A 16,967-nucleotide genomic window follows, 5' to 3' on the forward strand; every position below is an offset into this window, starting at 1 on the left:
CAAACAGATAAACCTTAGAAGTATCTTAGAACCAACTGTTCCTTTGTGGGGGAGAGATAAGGGGAAGCATATAATTGACATATAATATATTAGTTTCAGCTGTAGTACAGAATGATTTGATATTTGTAAACATCGTAAACACACTAAGTCTCATTAACATCTCATCAGGCATAGCTACAAAAAATACAATTTTCTGTGAGATAATAGAACCAAGTGTTCTTTATTTTTAGAGAGAAAGGAAAGGAGAGAGAGAAAAAAAATATTGATTTGTTGTTGCTCTTATTTATGCATTCATTAGTTGATTTTTGTTTGTGCCCTGACCAGGGGTTGGACCCATATATTGGGACATTGCTCTAACCAACTAACTGAGCTACCCACCAGGGCCAGAACCAATTGTTCTTAATGCTCACTTATACATATGCACATAGCTAATCTGTCAAATATTGTGGCTTCTACTTCTACCATGACTTTTCTGCTCTGATTTTCTGTTTCAAAGATGTTTTTCTGTTTAGAGATGTTTATTAACTCCTAGTGCTTATAGGTGGTTGCCTTAGCCAGACTGGACACAGTTTAACCTTTCCAGTTTTATTTCCCATCATCTCCTATGCTTTGAATATATAAGAATTACTTCCTAAATATAGTTGTTCCTTCTCTGCATGTAGTTCATGCTATTTTCACCATTCTCAGCTGTCTTCCTATAGTATGGTTGACTCCACATGTTACAAGAATACAGGTCAAATCGTCAGTTAATTTTTTTATGCTTTTTATATTGTACAGATAGTATCATACTATATATACTGTTCTGAAACTTCTTACATTTAACAGATCTCAGGCAGGCTTCTTGATCAGTCTGTGGCTAAGTTATGTTTTGTAAAGACTCTAAAATTTTATTTTATGTTTATAAAAACGTAATTAGGCCTTTAGTTTTCTGTTTTGTTTACCTATTACATAAACAATGCTAATACAAACCTACGCACCAATATCTTTTTGGAAATATTTGTAGGATTAATTCCCAGTGGACATGTTGGCTCAAAAGATATATACATTTAAAGGATTGATATGGGAATGTAAAGTACAACAGAGGGAATGTAGTAAAAAATGTGGTTACTATGCATACGGTGTCAGATGGGTACTAATCAGGGTGGTCACTTCATAAGGTGTGTCAGTGTCTAATTACTATGCTATACACCTGAAACTAATACTGTATATCTACTGTAATTGAAAAATAGAAGTTTAAAAAAAAAGAGTGAAAGATGTCACCAAAATGGCCTACTTACAGGTTGTACCAAGATTTCACCACCATTAGCAGGTTTTTTTAGATGTCTGTTTCTCTAACCTTAACTGTTACTGGGTATTAAAATTTAATGCCTGCCTGTTTGATAAATTAAAATGGGTAACTTATTGTTTTAACTAGCATTTCTTGTGTGAGTGAAATTGGGTGTTATTGGCCATTAGTTTTTCTGTGTTCTGTTTTATTACATTTTTCATCTTTATCTTTCATTGTTTTCTAAGTTCTTTACCTTTTAATGAAATATGAACTATTTATGTTGCAGATATTTGTCTACAATTTGTTCTTGGTATTTCAACTTTGTTTTTGTTTATGGTGTATGATATTTCTAACCACATAAATTTAACTTTTATATGCTTATTATCTTTTAACCTCGCTAATATAAGCTTCATAAGGGCCAGGACGTCTTATTCATTATTCTGTTTCCCACATTACCTAGCACTAATAATGCCTTATTATAGATTTTTCCAAACTGTGATAATTGAATCCTCCCAGAACTGTAGGAGAATTTTAAAAAAGCAAAGTAGTACATTTTATGTGTTAAATAAGTTGAAAGTAATCAATCATAAGTTTATAATCATTGGTGATAGTTCAGTGGCTTAAACAAATAAACCTCTGCATTTTTTATTTGTATTTTGATCAAGTTGAATTGAAAGTCCTTGTGATGATCAGGAAGACATTAACAAGCAAACTTAACATGCTAAATGTAATGAGCAAATAATATTAAGAGTTGCTTCATGTGACTTTACCAAAAATATACCACCAGTCTTCATATAACAAGAAATCATAGCCAGCTGAGAAAACGAAATGAAAGAATTTTCTTAAACTAACCATGATCCATTTTTAATGTGTAATCTGTCAAACTATTAGCTAATCATAGAAAGGATTGAATTTTTTTCTCCCTCCCACTCCCCTTCAGTTAAAGTGAATCAGATATAATCAGGATTGTGTCAAAAGTTCAAAAGGGAAAATGGAAGGTAAAATGAGCTGGATTGGCACTCTTCCCTCAACATTGTACCTGTAAGCTTGATATGTTGTTTCAGAGATTAACTTTATAGACTTCCGTACCCAAAAGTATGAAAATTCTTAGGGAACTCTTTTCACAAGCTTGATCTTAACATATTGAATAAAGAGAGCAGCTAATCCCTTTTGTAAAGTAACTTGAGAGGAGGGAATTCAAAATGTAAAATCTCACCTGCAGAAAACACTCAATTCTGTAAAGGCCTTTCTATCTTTAGACACTTACAAAGACTTAATATTTTAATGCGGAAGGGTGAACCTGGTTAAAAAGCCAATGGGTGAAATTAGAGAGAAATAATCCAGTGCTTTCTTTCTGGGAATTATCATCCTGCTCTCCAGGGGACTTAATTTTATTCCCTGTGGGGAATGAGAATACCTCTCTGTACAGCAAGCCAGCATCTCTAAATATAAGCTTGACTTTTAGTATAATAAGAGTCTTGTTAGGTGCAATTTGCTCTTAGTCATTAATACAATGAACAAATGTTGTGGTTACCTGGGAAAGAAAATTCAAGTGCTTTTAAACCTCTTGTGAGATTTGGTTTCATGCTTGAAACCTATACAGTGTTAGGCCCAATAGCATCTGTAGAAGATTCCAAGCTATAAGGTATACAACACAGAGAAGTTAATACACTGTGGAAAAAATTTAGACCACTACAAAGTAGGTTTAAGATCCTGAATAAAAAGCTTTTCCTTAGCTAATGACAATTACCAGTGGCATTAAGTTTAACAAATTATTGGAATTTTCTTATGAGTGAATTTTATATAATGATGATGTCCCTATACACAAAATAGGAAGCTAGTCTTTTCTTCTAGTGGCACTTAACTTTTTTTTTCCAGCTGTAAAAGTTTATAATTCTACAAATACAAAGATTGAATTAAGCATAAAATATAATCTGAGAATATATACAGTTGACTTTTGAACACTGATGGTGGTTGGAGTGTCAACCCCCCGCCCCTACAGTTGAAAATCCACCTATAGAGTGACTCCCCTAAGACTTAACTACTAATAGCCCACTGTTGACTGGAAACCTTACCGAAAACCTAAACAGTGTATTAACATATGTTTTATATGTTATATGTATCATATACAATAAAACTAGAAAAAAGAAAATGTTATTAAGACAATCATAAGAACAATGAACTACATTTATAATATTGTACTGTATTTCTTGATACCGTAAGTTTGTCATCTGTTTAAAAATTAATCATTCTTTAATACTACATCAGTGTTGTCTTACATAATACAAAGCACTGTAGACATTTCATGTATTACTGATACTAGACATAAAAAATAAAAATACTGTGATAAAATAAATTCATACTTATTTACAAGTATAAAGATTCATACATTAATAACAAACATGATTGTTTTATAGTAGCCTAGTATAATTGATATGATAGGAGGTCGCTATGAAATTATTACAGTAGCATAGTGTATACTATAGTTAATGTTATGCAGGTTTGATCTTTATGTTAAATCAGTGGTGTCAGTGGCACCATGTATGGTCTATAAGTATGTATGTAAGGTTCAACTTTTCATAATAGATTTGTATATATTTTATGGTAGTGAATGATAAAATAGTCTAATATCTATATACAGTGGTACCTTGAGATACGAGTTTAATTCGTTCTGGATCGGAGCTTGTCAGTCAACTCGTATATCCAACAAATTTCTCTCATTTAAAATAACTGAAATAGATTTAATTCATTCCAGCCCTGTGAAACATCCCCAAACCATCCGACATGGGATCATTTACAACAAAATGGTGGGATCTTGATAACATTATACAGAGTGAAATAAGTAAATCAGAAAAAAACAAGAACTACGTGATTCCATACATTGGTGGGACATAAAAACGAGACGAAGAGACATGGACAAGAGTGTGGTGGTTGCCGGGGGTGGGGGGAGGGGGGGTGGGAGGGAGAGGGGGAGGGGCATAAAGAAAACTAGATAGAGGGTGACGGAGGACAATCTGACTTTGGGTGATGGGTATACAACATACTTGAGTAACAAGATAACCTGGACATGTTTTCTTTGAATATATGTACCCTGATTTATTGATGTCACCCCATTAACATTAATAAAAATTTATTTTAAAAAAACCATCCTAAATTATGAAAAAAGACATTTTTAATTAAGAAATGCACATGTATACTTTACCAATGCATAACAAAATATATGAAATAAAAGAAAAAAGTGTTATTTAGTACTGTATTCTTACCTTGGAGACAGACGAGTGCAGCTAACGGAGGTGAAAGATGGAGGAGGAGGGAGGGAGGAAGGGATGCAGGCACTGTAGACACGTAAACTAAAACTGCACTTTCTTAACACTAAATGTAAACTAAAACTGCATTTTCTTTACTTTAAACGAAACTAAAACCACACTTTCTGTACTTAAAATGAAACCACAAAAACTTGTAAAAAATGCACTTTCTTAACTTTAAACTTAACCTAAGCTTAACATTACGTATTTTTTATTTAATCATCACCTGTTTTTGCTTTTTTGGCTGCACTTTTGGCACTTTCACTTGCAGGACTTTTGAATAAAAATCTATCCAAAGCAGTTTGCTTTTGCCTGCCTTTTTTTTTTTTAAATAATTTTATTTTTAATGGGGCGACATCAATAAATCAGGATACATATATTCAAAGATAACAAGTCCAGGTTATCTTGTCGTTCACTTATGTTGCCTACCCATCACCCAAAGTCAGATTGTCCTCTGTCACCTTCTATCTAGTTTTCTTTGTGCTCCTCCCCCTCCCCCTTTCCCTTTCCCCCCTCCCCCCTCCCCCCGTAACCACCACACTCTTATCAATGTCTCTTAGTTTCACTTTTATGTCCCACCTACATATGGAATAATGCAGTTCCTGGTTTTTTCTGATTTACTTATTTCACTTCGTATAATGTTATCAAGATCCCACCATTTTGCTGTAAATGATCCGATGTCATAATTTCTTATTTGCCTGCCTTTTAAAATGTTACGGAAATGTGACAAGTGTCATTAAAATGCTAAAGCACGACCAGTTGAAACTTTCTGGGTGTTTCTTTTTGATGAAACTTGAAAGTTCTTTCACATTGCCAGCATGTCTTTAATTTCACTTGTAGAAATCACTTCCTCCGACTCTACCTCCTCCTCACTACTAATCTCTTGCAGAAGTTCTGTATGTTGCATCATCTGTAGCTCCTTCAACTCCTCAGTTGGGAGTTTCTCCTCATGTTTCTCCATGAGCTTGTTTACGTCACCCTCATCTACCTCCAGACCCATCGACTTTCCGAGGGACACAGTCTCCTCCAATGCTTCTACCTCGGTCTCAGTCTCTGGTTTGAATCCTTCGAAGTCCCTGTCTGCAACAACATCAGGCCATAACTTTTTCCATGCCAAGTTCAAGGTTCCTTTTGTAACCTCTTGCCATGCCAAGTCAATAATGTGTAAACATATCACAATGTTGTAGTGATCTTTCCAAAACTCTCGAAGGGTTAGATTTGTATTCTCAGTCACCTCAAAGCAGCAGCGGAACAAGTGCTTTGTGTAAAGCTTTTTTTTTTTTTTTCCCCTGAAGTTGGAAACAGGGAGGCAGTCAGACAGACTCCCTCATGCGCCCGACCGGGATCCACCCGGCATGCCCACTGGGGGCGATACTCTGCCCATCTGGGGCGTCGCTCTGTTGCAACCAGAGCCATTCTAGCACCAGAGGCAGAGGCCACGGAGCCATCCTCAGTGCCCAGGCCGACTTTGCTCCAATGGAGCCTTGGCTGCAGGAGGGGAAGAGAGAGACAGACAGGAAGGAGAGGGGGAGGGGTGGAGAAGCAGATGGGCACTTCTCCTGTGTGCCCTGGCCGGGAATTGAACCCAGGACTCCTGCACACCAGGCCGACAAGCTTGGAAATGACCTGCTGATCCATAGGTTGCAAGATTGAGGTCATGTTGGGTGGGAGGTAAGAGGATTTTCACAAATTTGAACTTATCGAGAATGTCATCTTCAAGACCGGGTGGGTGGGCTGGAGCATTTTCAAGGATTAGTAATGCTTTCATTGGGAGTTTATTTTCTTGAAGATATTTCTTCACTGCAGTACCAAAGACGAGATTTACTCATTCAATAAAAAACTGCCGCGTAACCCATGCCCTAGCATTGGCGCGCCACATAACCTGCAGTTTTTCTTTAAGAATCTTGTGAGTCTTAAAGGCTTGAGGATTTTTGGAATGATACACTAGCAGTGGCTTTACTTTACAGTCACCGCTAGCATTTGCACACAATGCAAGGGTCAGACAGTCCTTTATGGGTTTATGGCCTGGCAGCTTCTTCTCCTCTGTGGTAATGAAAGTCCTCCAGGGCATTTTTTCCCAAAACAATCCTGTTTCATCACAGTTGAACACTTGTTGGGGATGTAGCCTTCCTTTGCGATAAGCACAACAAAATGTGCGATGTAGCCCTGGCCGGTTGGCTCAGCGGTAGAGCGTCGGCCTAGCGTGCGGAGGACCCGGGTTCGATTCCCGGCCAGGGCACATAGGAGAAGCGCCCATTTGCTTCTCCACCCCTCCGCCGCGCTTTCCTCTCTGTCTCTCTCTTCCCCTCCCGCAGCCAAGGCTCCATTGGAGCAAAGATGGCCCGGGCGCTGGGCATGGCTCTGTGGCCTCTGCCTCAGGCGCTAGAGTGGCTCTGGTCGCAATATGGCGACGCCCAGGATGGGCAGAGCATCGCCCCCTGGGGGGCAGAGCACCGCCCCTGGTGGGCGTGCCGGGTGGATCCCGGTCAGGCGCATGCGGGAGTCTGTCTGACTGTCTCTCCCTGTTTCCAGCTTTAGAAAAATGAAAAAAAAAAAAAAAAAAATGTGCGATGTACTCCTCAGCTGCCTTAATGTCAGCACTCGCAGCTTCACCATGCCTCACCACCGAGTGGATGCCAGATCTCTTCTTGAAATTTTCAAATCAGCCGTGACTTGCCTTAAACGTATCTTCTGCTGCCTCTTTTGAGGTTGATGGTTCTTTCTTCTTCAAGTCGCTGTAAATAATATGTGCCTTTTCGCATATTACAGTCTCAGTCACTATCTCCTGCCAGCTCTTTCTCTTTCACCCACACCAGCAGAAGCTTCTCCATTTCTTCATGGATATTTGTCCTTAATTGGGACAGAATTGTAATTCCTTTCACTGGATTTGAGCTTTTGATGGCATCCTTTTGTTTCAGGATGGTACGGAATGTAGATGTATTGCTGTCGTACAGCCTTGCCAGTTCAATCACTCGTACACCACACTCATGTTTTTCTATTATTTCTTGCTTTACTTCCATTGACATCATTCTCTTCTTCTCACCACTGTCCTTTACACTCACTTTCTTCGGCCCCATGATAGCACACAAAAAAGGTTAGTAAAAAACGCAAAAATGGCCCTGGCCGGTTGGCTCAGCGGTGGAGTGTCGGCCTGGCGTGTGGGGGACCCGGGTTCGATTCCCGGCCAGGGCACATGGGAGGGGCGCCCATTTGCTTCTCCACCCCCCCTCCTTCCTCTCTGTCTCTCTCTTCCCCTCCGTCTCTCTCTTCCCCTCCCACAGCCGAGGCTCCATTGGGGCAGGGGATGGCCCGGGCGCTGGGAATGGCTCCTTGGCCTCTGCCCCAGGCACTAGAGTGGCTCTGGTCGCGGCAGAGCGACACCCCGGAGGGGCAGAGCTTCGCCCCCTGGTGGGCGGAGCGTCGCCCCTGGTGGGCGTGCCGGGTGGATCCTGGTCGGCGCATGCGGGAGTCTGTCTGACTGTCTCTCCCCGTTTCCAGCTTCAGAAAAAAAAAATGCAAAAATGATGCAAGAACGAGTACAGTGCACGAGATTCGACTTGATTCTGCGGGTAACATGTGAGAAAGAACGAGATGCTGGTGTTGTGCTGCCAATACTGGACCCGTGCACCAGCGCGCCAACTAGCAGCAGCTTCCCAAATCACGACTTGTATCTCAGAATTTCACTCAGGTCTCAAACAAAAATACGGACTGAGTCGCAGCTTGAATCTAAAAAAATTTGTGTATTGGTCTGCTCATATCTCAGGGTACGACTGTTTATTTTATGCATTCATAATGTACCTAACTTTTAAAAATATTTTTGATATTTCTAGACTACATGGTTTGTTAGTTTTTTTCCTAATAGTTGCAAGTCTCCAAAAAGTTTTCTAATATATTGGGGGGGAGCCACTTCTAAGTGAACCCGTGTAGTTCAAACCCATGTCATTCAGGGGTCAACTATGTATTAAATAGCATTTTCAGTATGATATGGGATTAATTGTTGGATCCTTTCTGTTCCCTATAAACTTTGTGATACTGTATGCATTTTAAAATTTATTCCTTTTTATTAAATTTTTGAGGTGACATTAATAGAATTATATGAACTTCAAGTATGCAATTCTATGATGATACATTATCTGTATGTTGCATTGTGTGTTCACCGCCAAGTGTCAGATTTCCTTCTATCATCTTGATTTGACTCCCTTTACCACCTCTCCCCCATTCCCCTTCCCCTCTGGTAACCACCTGATCCTTGTCTGTCTGTGAGTTCCTAGGTTTTTTTATTTGTCTTGTTTGTTGTTTTCAGTTTTATATTTTTACATATGAGTAAAATCATATGGTTCTTGGATTTTTCCATCTGACTAACTTTGCTTAGCATGGTAATTTCGTTTGGTCCCTGTTATCACAAATTACAGTAATTTATCCTTTTTTATGATTGAGTGATATTCTATTATATATCTGTACCTAGTCTTTTAATCTAATCATCTATCAAAGGATACTATGAATAATGCTTCAGTGAACATAGTTGGGTGCATGTTTTTAATGAACAAATATTTTCAGTTTTGGAGGGTAGATACCCAGAGGAGTAATTGCTGGGTCATATAGTGACTCAGTTCTTAACTTTTTGCGGTACCTCCATATTGTTTTCCATAGTGGCTATATCATTTTACAGTCTTACCAGCAGGGAATGCAGATTCGTAAAATTTATTCTTGATTAAATCATGATGCTTTACAGCTTCTGTTAATTGTCCTTAATCATAAACCATTTTTAATTAGATTTAGTAGTATGTTTTTTTAATTTTTTTTTTTTTTTAGGGATCAGTTAGAAGATCATAGAAATCTCCCTTGTTACTTTAAGTTTAGAAGTTGACAGAAGCGATCTTTGAAGTCTTGTAAAGAACAATTTCTAAAAGATTTCTTCCATTCAGATGTAACCCCAAAATACTGGGCATTATTATGTTTTCTGTTCTGAAATTTGCCCTCAGCCTGTGAAGTTCTAGATCTGTTAACCTGATCTAAAGTGTATGGCTCCTCATTTCCTACTAATGTTAAGAGTGATTTTCTGGCATTTTTAAAGAAGACCATTAAAAATAACTCTTAGTTTCTTCAGTTATACAACATCTAGCCATAATAACAAAATATTTTGTATTTCATTTCTAATTAGTTATGGTCTGTTTCCATTGAACATTCTATGTTAAGGTGCTGTCTAAACTGAATCGCAACCAGCTGGCTTTATCTTCACTCCTGTTCATTTGACATTTTTACAGATCACCGAAATAGAAAAAATGACTTTTATTTATGTAACTATAGGCAGAAAGACATCTAATAGCATATGTGCAAACATGCATTTGAAAGTTGTACTCTAATGTAAATAACATACATTTTTAACAGGTAGCTAAGTTTTATATACTTAAAGGTGAAATGACTATGATTTTATCTTGTTAACCAAGCTCGCCATATTATATGACTAACAGATCTCACCCTTCTTGTTTTTGTTTCAGACAAACCTGCCTATTTTCAAGCTGAAGGAATCTACTGTTAGGAGAAGATACAGTGACTTTGAATGGCTGAGAAGTGAGTTAGAAAGAGAGAGCAAGGTAAGAATTATTTGTAATGCAACTTTAAAGCAAAACATCCAAATTTCAATATTTAAGATTTCTTAGGAAGATAATCTGGAATTAAGTGGGTAAAAGTAAATATGATTCTCTTTTTTAAATAATTCAGTTTTATCTTATTTCTGGGAGATGGAGGAAGTTTGTAGTTTTTATTTAATCTCTTCCTTCTCTTGTCTAGTGGCCCAATTGAGGCCTTTGCTGACTCACACTTGGATAACGCTTACTTCATAGAACTCTTTTACTATTACTTCCCTTATCTTCCTGTTCCACCTATACCCTTTGCCGAGTTTCTCTTCTCAGTGCATCTCATGTGTCAGTGTATTTCTAGTATTTTTTACTGACTCATAATAAATTCATTTTTTATCATCAAACATTTACATATAACAAAAGTTTCTAAACTAGTACTTAGCTTACTCTGTATGATACATGCTGGTATTCTTTAGATTAGCTCTTTAAAATGATGGCTATGATCTACTAATGGGTTGCTACCTGCAATTTGAAAAGTTATGTACCTCAGTAAGAATTGTCTTCTCTTACAAGCTTTGACTGCAAAATAAATTAGAGCTTGGTCTCACACTCTCTTATTTCAGCCCTATGTCAAAATAGCATGAAAAGGCATGGTATGCCCAGAATGATGAAAGTTATTTTGTGACTATAGTAGGAAAAATGTGGATATGATAGGAGCCCAGAAATAGGTTAAGGGTAGCTGAAGCATAATTAAGTTAGAAATGGAAGGAAAACTTCCTTAACCAGATAAATGTGACTGATACAAGAGCAACATATGCAAACCATTGCATTCTATCAAAAATGTAAAGGAAAACCGATTTTACTCATAAAATACTTAAGAATAAAAAGAGAAATATAAGGCCTGTATAAAGAAAACATACAACTTCACTAAAAGAAAAAAAAGCCCTTAATAAATAGAAATATAACATTTTTACTTTGCATTATTAACTTTTGAGGATTTATTTTACAAACATTTGCAATCTCATTCTCTATGTTCTTTGAGTAACAGAGCTGTGAACAAATTAATGTCCCCACTTTTGTGGTTCTTACATTCTACTGGGTAAGTTAGGATATAGATATATATATATATCCTAACATATATATATTAAATATCCTTAGGATATATATATCCTAACGTGTATATATATATTAAAAGATGGTTACGTGCTCTCAAAAAACAAAATTAAAAAAAACCATCCTTATATAGGATGGTTGAGGGAAGGCCTCACTTAGAGGTGGCATTTTAGCATTAGGCTGGACAGAAGTAAGGCAGTATCTCCTAACAGTTATAAATGAGTAAAATTTTAGTAAAGATATTAGTTGATGGTCTTCATAAACTTGAAGATTTATATCTGTACTTTAGAATGTGACAAAACTCAACAATAGCCTGAAATTATTTTCAACATCCATTAATCACCTGTAGACATCAGAATATATCTTCAGGCTGTTGTGAAGGGCAAATAAATTAGTGGAATATAATAGAATTTAGAAGCTGACCCATGTGTTTATTGGAAATTTAGTTCATCACAAAAATAACATGTTGATCAGTGGGGAAAGGAATTTATATTTAGTAAATGGCATAGAAACATTTGGTTGTCTATTTGGGAATAAAGATTTATAACTCATTGTATGTAAATTACAGGTGTTTTGAAGATCTGAATGTACAGAACAAGTTAGAAAAGTTTTGGAGAAAAAATTTTTTTATGACTATACTAAAGAAATGTTTTTTTCTTTACCAGCTTTATTGAGATATAATTTATAAATAACATTGTGTAAGTTTTAGGTTTATAGTGTGATGATTTGATGTATGTATATCTTGTCAAATGATTACCACAATAAGGTTAGTTATTACATTTATCCTTTTAGATATACCTTTTGGGGGGGGGGGAGGATGAGAAAATTTAAGAGCACTCTCCTAGCAACTTTTAAGTATACATTTAATACTATTAACTGTAGTCACTGCTATTCTGTACATTAGATCCCCAGAAATTACGTATTACTGGAAGTTTGTACCCTTTGATCATTTTCCCAAGCTCCCCACACCTACTAGTCTACTACTCTGTTTCTGAGTTCTTCATATAAGTGAGATAATACATTATTTGTCTTTATTTGACTTATGGGAAGAAGTGTCTTGATAGGCTTTGGGCTTTGCTTAACATTGGGATGTTTAATAAACATTTGGTGAATATGGATGTCACTTTTTAAAAATAACAGCTTTATTAACATATCATTTATATGCCATTCGGTTCACCTTTTTTTTTTTTTTAAGTAATTTTATTTTTTTAATGGGGCGACATCAATAAATCAGGATACATATATTCAAAGATAACAAGTCCAGGTTATCTTGTTGTTCAATTATGTTGCATACCCATCACCCAAAGTCAGATTGTCCTCTGTCACCTTCTATCTTGTTTTCTTTGTGCCCCACCCCCCCGTAACCACCACACTCTTATCAATGTCTCTTAGTTTCACTTTTATGTCCCACCTACGTATGGAATAATGCAGTTCCTGGTTTTTCTGATTTACTTATTTCGCTTCGTATCATGTTATCAAGATCCCACCATTTTGCTGTAAATGATCCGATGTCATCATTTCTTATGGCTGAGTAGTATTCCATAGTGTATATGTGCCACATCTTCTTTATCCAGTCATCTATTGACGGGCTTTTTGGTTGTTTCCATGTCCTGGCCACTGTGAACAATGCTGCAATGAACATGGCCTGCATGTGTCTTTACGTATCAGTGTTTCTGAGTTTTGGGGGTATATACCCAGTAGAGGGATTGCTGGGTCATAAGGTAGTTCTATTTTCAGTTTTTTGAGGAACCACCATACTTTCTTCCATGGTTGTACTCCTTTACATTCCCACCAACAGTGTATGAGGGTTCCTTTTTCTCCACAGCCTCTCCAACATTTGCTATTACCTGTCTTGTTAATAATAGCTAATCTAACAGGTATGAGGTGGTATCTAATAGCAGTTTTGATTTGCATTTCTCTAATAACTAAAGAAGATGAGCATCTTTTCATATATCTGTTGGCCATTTGTATTTCTTCCTGGGAGAAGTGTCTGTTCATGTCCTCTTCCCATTTTTTTATTGGATTGTTTGTTTGTTTGTTGTTGAGTTTTATGAGTTCTTTGTATATTTTGGATATTAGACCCTTATCTGAGCTGTTGTTTGAAAATATCATTTCCCATTTAGTTGGCTGTCTGTTTATTTTGTTATCAGTTTCTCTTGCTGAGCAAAAACTTCTTAGTCTGATGTAGTCCCATTCATTAATTTTTGCCTTCACTTCTCTTGCCTTTGGAGTCAAATTCATAAAATGCTCTTTAAAACCCAGGTCGATGAGTTTAGTACCTATGTCTTCTTCTATGTACTTAATTGTTTCAGGTCTTATGTTTAGATCTTTGATCCATTTTGAGTTAATTTTAGTACAGGGGGACAAACTGTAGTCCAGTTTCATTCTGTTGCATGTGGCTTTCCAGTTTTCCCAGCACCATTTATTGAAGAGGCTTTCTTTTCTCCATTGTGTGTTGTTGGCCCCTTTATCAAAAATTATTTGACTATATATATGTGGTTTTATTTCTGGACTTTCTATTCTGTTCCATTGGTCTGAGTGTCTATTTTTCTGCCAATACCATGCTGTTTTGATTGTCGTGGCCCTATAATATAGTTTGAAGTCAGGTATTGTAATGCCCCCAGCTTAATTCTTTTTCTTTAGAATTGCTTTGACTATTCAGGGTTTTTTATAGTTCCATATAAATCTGATGATTTTTTGCTCTATTTCTTTAAAAAATGTCATTGGAATTTTGATGGGAATTGCATTAAATTTGTATATTGCTTTGGGTAATATGGCCATCTTGATTATATTTATTCTTCCTAACCAAGAACAAGGTATATTCTTCCATCTCATTATATCTTTTTCGATTTCCCTTAACAATAGTTTATAGTTTTTATTATATAAGTCCTTTACATTCTTTGTTATGTTTATTCCTAAGTATTTTATTTTTTTTGTTGCAATCGTGAAGCGGATTTTTCTTTTGAGTTCATTCTCAAATGTTTCATTGTTGGCATATAGAAAGGCTATGGACTTCTGTATGTTAATTTTGTATCCTGAGACCTTACTGTATTGGCTTATTGTTTCTAGCAGTCTTTTTGTGGATTCTTTGGGGTTTTCGATGTATAGGATCATATCATCTGCAAAAAGTGATACCTTTACTTCTTCTTTTTTGATATGGATGCCTTTTATTTCTTTGTCTTGTCTGATTGCTCTGGCTAGAACCTCTAGTACCACATTAAATAAGAGTGGAGAGAGTGGACAACCCTGTCTTGTTCCTGATTTAAGGGGGAAAGCCTTCAGTTTAGTGCCATTTAATATGATGTTAGCTGATGGTTTATCATATATGGCCTTTATCATGTTGAGATATTTTCCTTCTATACCCATTTTGTTGAGAGTCTTAAACATAAAATTGTGTTGTATTTTATCAAAACCCTTTTCTGCGTCTATTGATAAGATCATGTAGTTTTTGTTCTTTGTTTTGTTGATATGGTGTATTACGTTAACCGTTTTACGTATGTTGAACCATCCTTGAGATTCTGGGATGAATCCCACTTGATCATGATGTATTATTTTTTTAATATGTTGTTGTATTCGATTTGCTAGTATTTTGTTTAGTATTTTAGCACCTGTATTCATTAGAGATATTGGTCTGTAGTTTTCTTTTTTTGTACCATCCTTGCCTGGTTTTGGTATGAGGGTTATGTTGGCCTCATAAAATGTGTTTGGAAGTATTGCTTCTTCTTCAATTTTTTGGAAGACTTTGAGTAGAATAGGAACCAAGTCTTCTTTGAATGTTTGATAAAATTCGCTGGTATAGCCGTCAGGGCCTGGACTTTTATTTTTGGGGAGGTTTTTAATGGTTTTTACTATTTCTTCTCTACTAATAGGTCTGTTTAGGCTTTCTGCTTCTTCTTGACTCAGTCTAGGAAGGTTGTATTGTTCTAGGAATTTATCCATTTCTTTTAGGTTGTTGAATTTAGTGGCATAAAGTTTTTCATAGTATTCTACAATAATTCTTTGTATATCTACAGTGTCCGTGGTGATTTCTCCTCTTTCATTTTGGATTTTGTTTATATGAGTTCTTTCTCTTTTTTCCTTGGTAAGTCTTGCCAAGGGTTTGTCCATTTTGTTGATCTTTTCAAAGGACCAGCTCCTTGTTCTATTAATTGTTTCTATAGTTTTTCTATTCTCTATTTCATTTATTTCTGCTCTGATTTTTATTATCTCCTTCGGCTGGTTTTGGGTTGTCTTTGTTCTTCTTCTTTTTTTTTTGTACTTTTCTGAAGCTGGAAACGGGGAGAGACAGTCAGACAGACTCCTGCATGCGCCCGACCGAGATCCACCTGGCACGCCCACCAGGGGCGACACTCTGCCCACCAGGGGGCGATGCTCTGCCCCTCCAGGGCGTCGCTCTATTGTGACCAGAGCCACTCTAGCGCCTGGGTCAGAGGCCAAGGAGCCATCCCCAGTGCCTGGGCCATCTTTGCTCCAATGGAGCCTTGGCTGTGGGAGGGGAAGAGAGAGACAGAGGAAGGAGTGGGTAGGGGTGGAGAAGCAAATGGGCGCTTCTCCTATGTGTCCTGACCAGGAATCGAACCCGGGTCCCCCCCACGCCAGGTCGACGCACTACCGCTGAGCCAACCGGCCAGGGCCGTCTTTGTTCTTCTTTTTCTAGTTCCTTAAGGTGTGAAGATAAGTGGTTCACTTGGGCTCTCTCTTGTTTGTTCATATATGCCTGAAGTGATATGAACTTCCCTCTTATCACTGCTTTTGCTGCATCCCATAGATTCTGATATGTCGTATTGTCATTTTCATTAGTCTGTATATATCTTTTGATCTCTGCACTTATTTCTTCTTTAACCCATTCATTTTTGAAAAGTATGTTGTTTAGTTTCTACATTTTTGTGGGATTTTTTTCCTCTTTTTTGCAGTTGAATTCTAGTTTCAAGGCTTTATGATCAGAAAATATGCTTGGTACAACTTCGATTTTTCTGAATTTGCTGATGTTGTTTTTGTGGCCCAACATATGGTCAAGTCTTGAGAATGATCCATGTACACTGGAGAAAAATGTATACTCAGTCACTTTGGGATGAAATGTCCTGTAGATGTCTATCATATCCAGGTGCTCTAGTGTTTTGTTTAAGGCCACTATATCTTTGTTGATTCTCTGTTTGGATGACCAATCTAGAGCCGTCAGTGGTGTATTGAGGTCTCCAAGTATGATTGTATTTTTGTCAGTTTTTGTTTTAAGATCAATAAGTAGCTGTCTTATATATTTTGGTGCTCCTTGGTTTGGTGCATATATATTAAGAGTTGTTATGTCTTCTTGATTCAGTGTCCCCTTAGCCATTATGAAATGGCCATTTTTGTCTCTGAGTACTTTTGCTGTCTTGTAGTCAGCATTATCCGATATGAGTATTGCTACACCTGCTTTTTTTTTGGATGTTATTTGCTTGGAGAATTGTTTTCCAGCCTTTCACTTTGAATTTGTTTTTACCCTTGTTACTTAGATGAGTTTCCTGTAGACAGCATACAGTTGGATTTTCTTTTTTAATCCATTCTGCTACTCTGTGCCTTTTTATTGGTGAGTTTAATCCGTTTACATTTAGTGTAATTATTGACACTTGTGAGTTCCCTATTGCCATTTTATAGATTGCTTTCTGTTAGTTTTGTGTCTTGTTTGATCCATCTCTTTCGTTTTTCTATCTTTTGTTTTTATTT

The 16,967-nt window shown here is 36.9% G+C and overlaps 1 protein-coding gene across 1 annotated transcript in view; it reads left to right on the plus strand.

Annotated features, from left to right (window-relative positions):
- SNX3 (sorting nexin 3) overlaps nucleotides 1-16,967 on the plus strand; it is an 85,833-nt gene that overhangs the window by 51,162 nt on the left and 17,704 nt on the right. Inside the window, exon 2 of the mRNA XM_066373530.1 lies at nucleotides 10,071-10,166. Coding sequence (XP_066229627.1) covers nucleotides 10,071-10,166 — 96 coding nt within the window. The remainder of the gene's footprint in view (nucleotides 1-10,070; nucleotides 10,167-16,967) is intronic.

The sequence above is a fragment of the Saccopteryx leptura genome, chromosome 3 (genome assembly GCF_036850995.1).
Source record: "Saccopteryx leptura isolate mSacLep1 chromosome 3, mSacLep1_pri_phased_curated, whole genome shotgun sequence".
Lineage (NCBI taxonomy): Eukaryota > Metazoa > Chordata > Mammalia > Chiroptera > Emballonuridae > Saccopteryx > Saccopteryx leptura.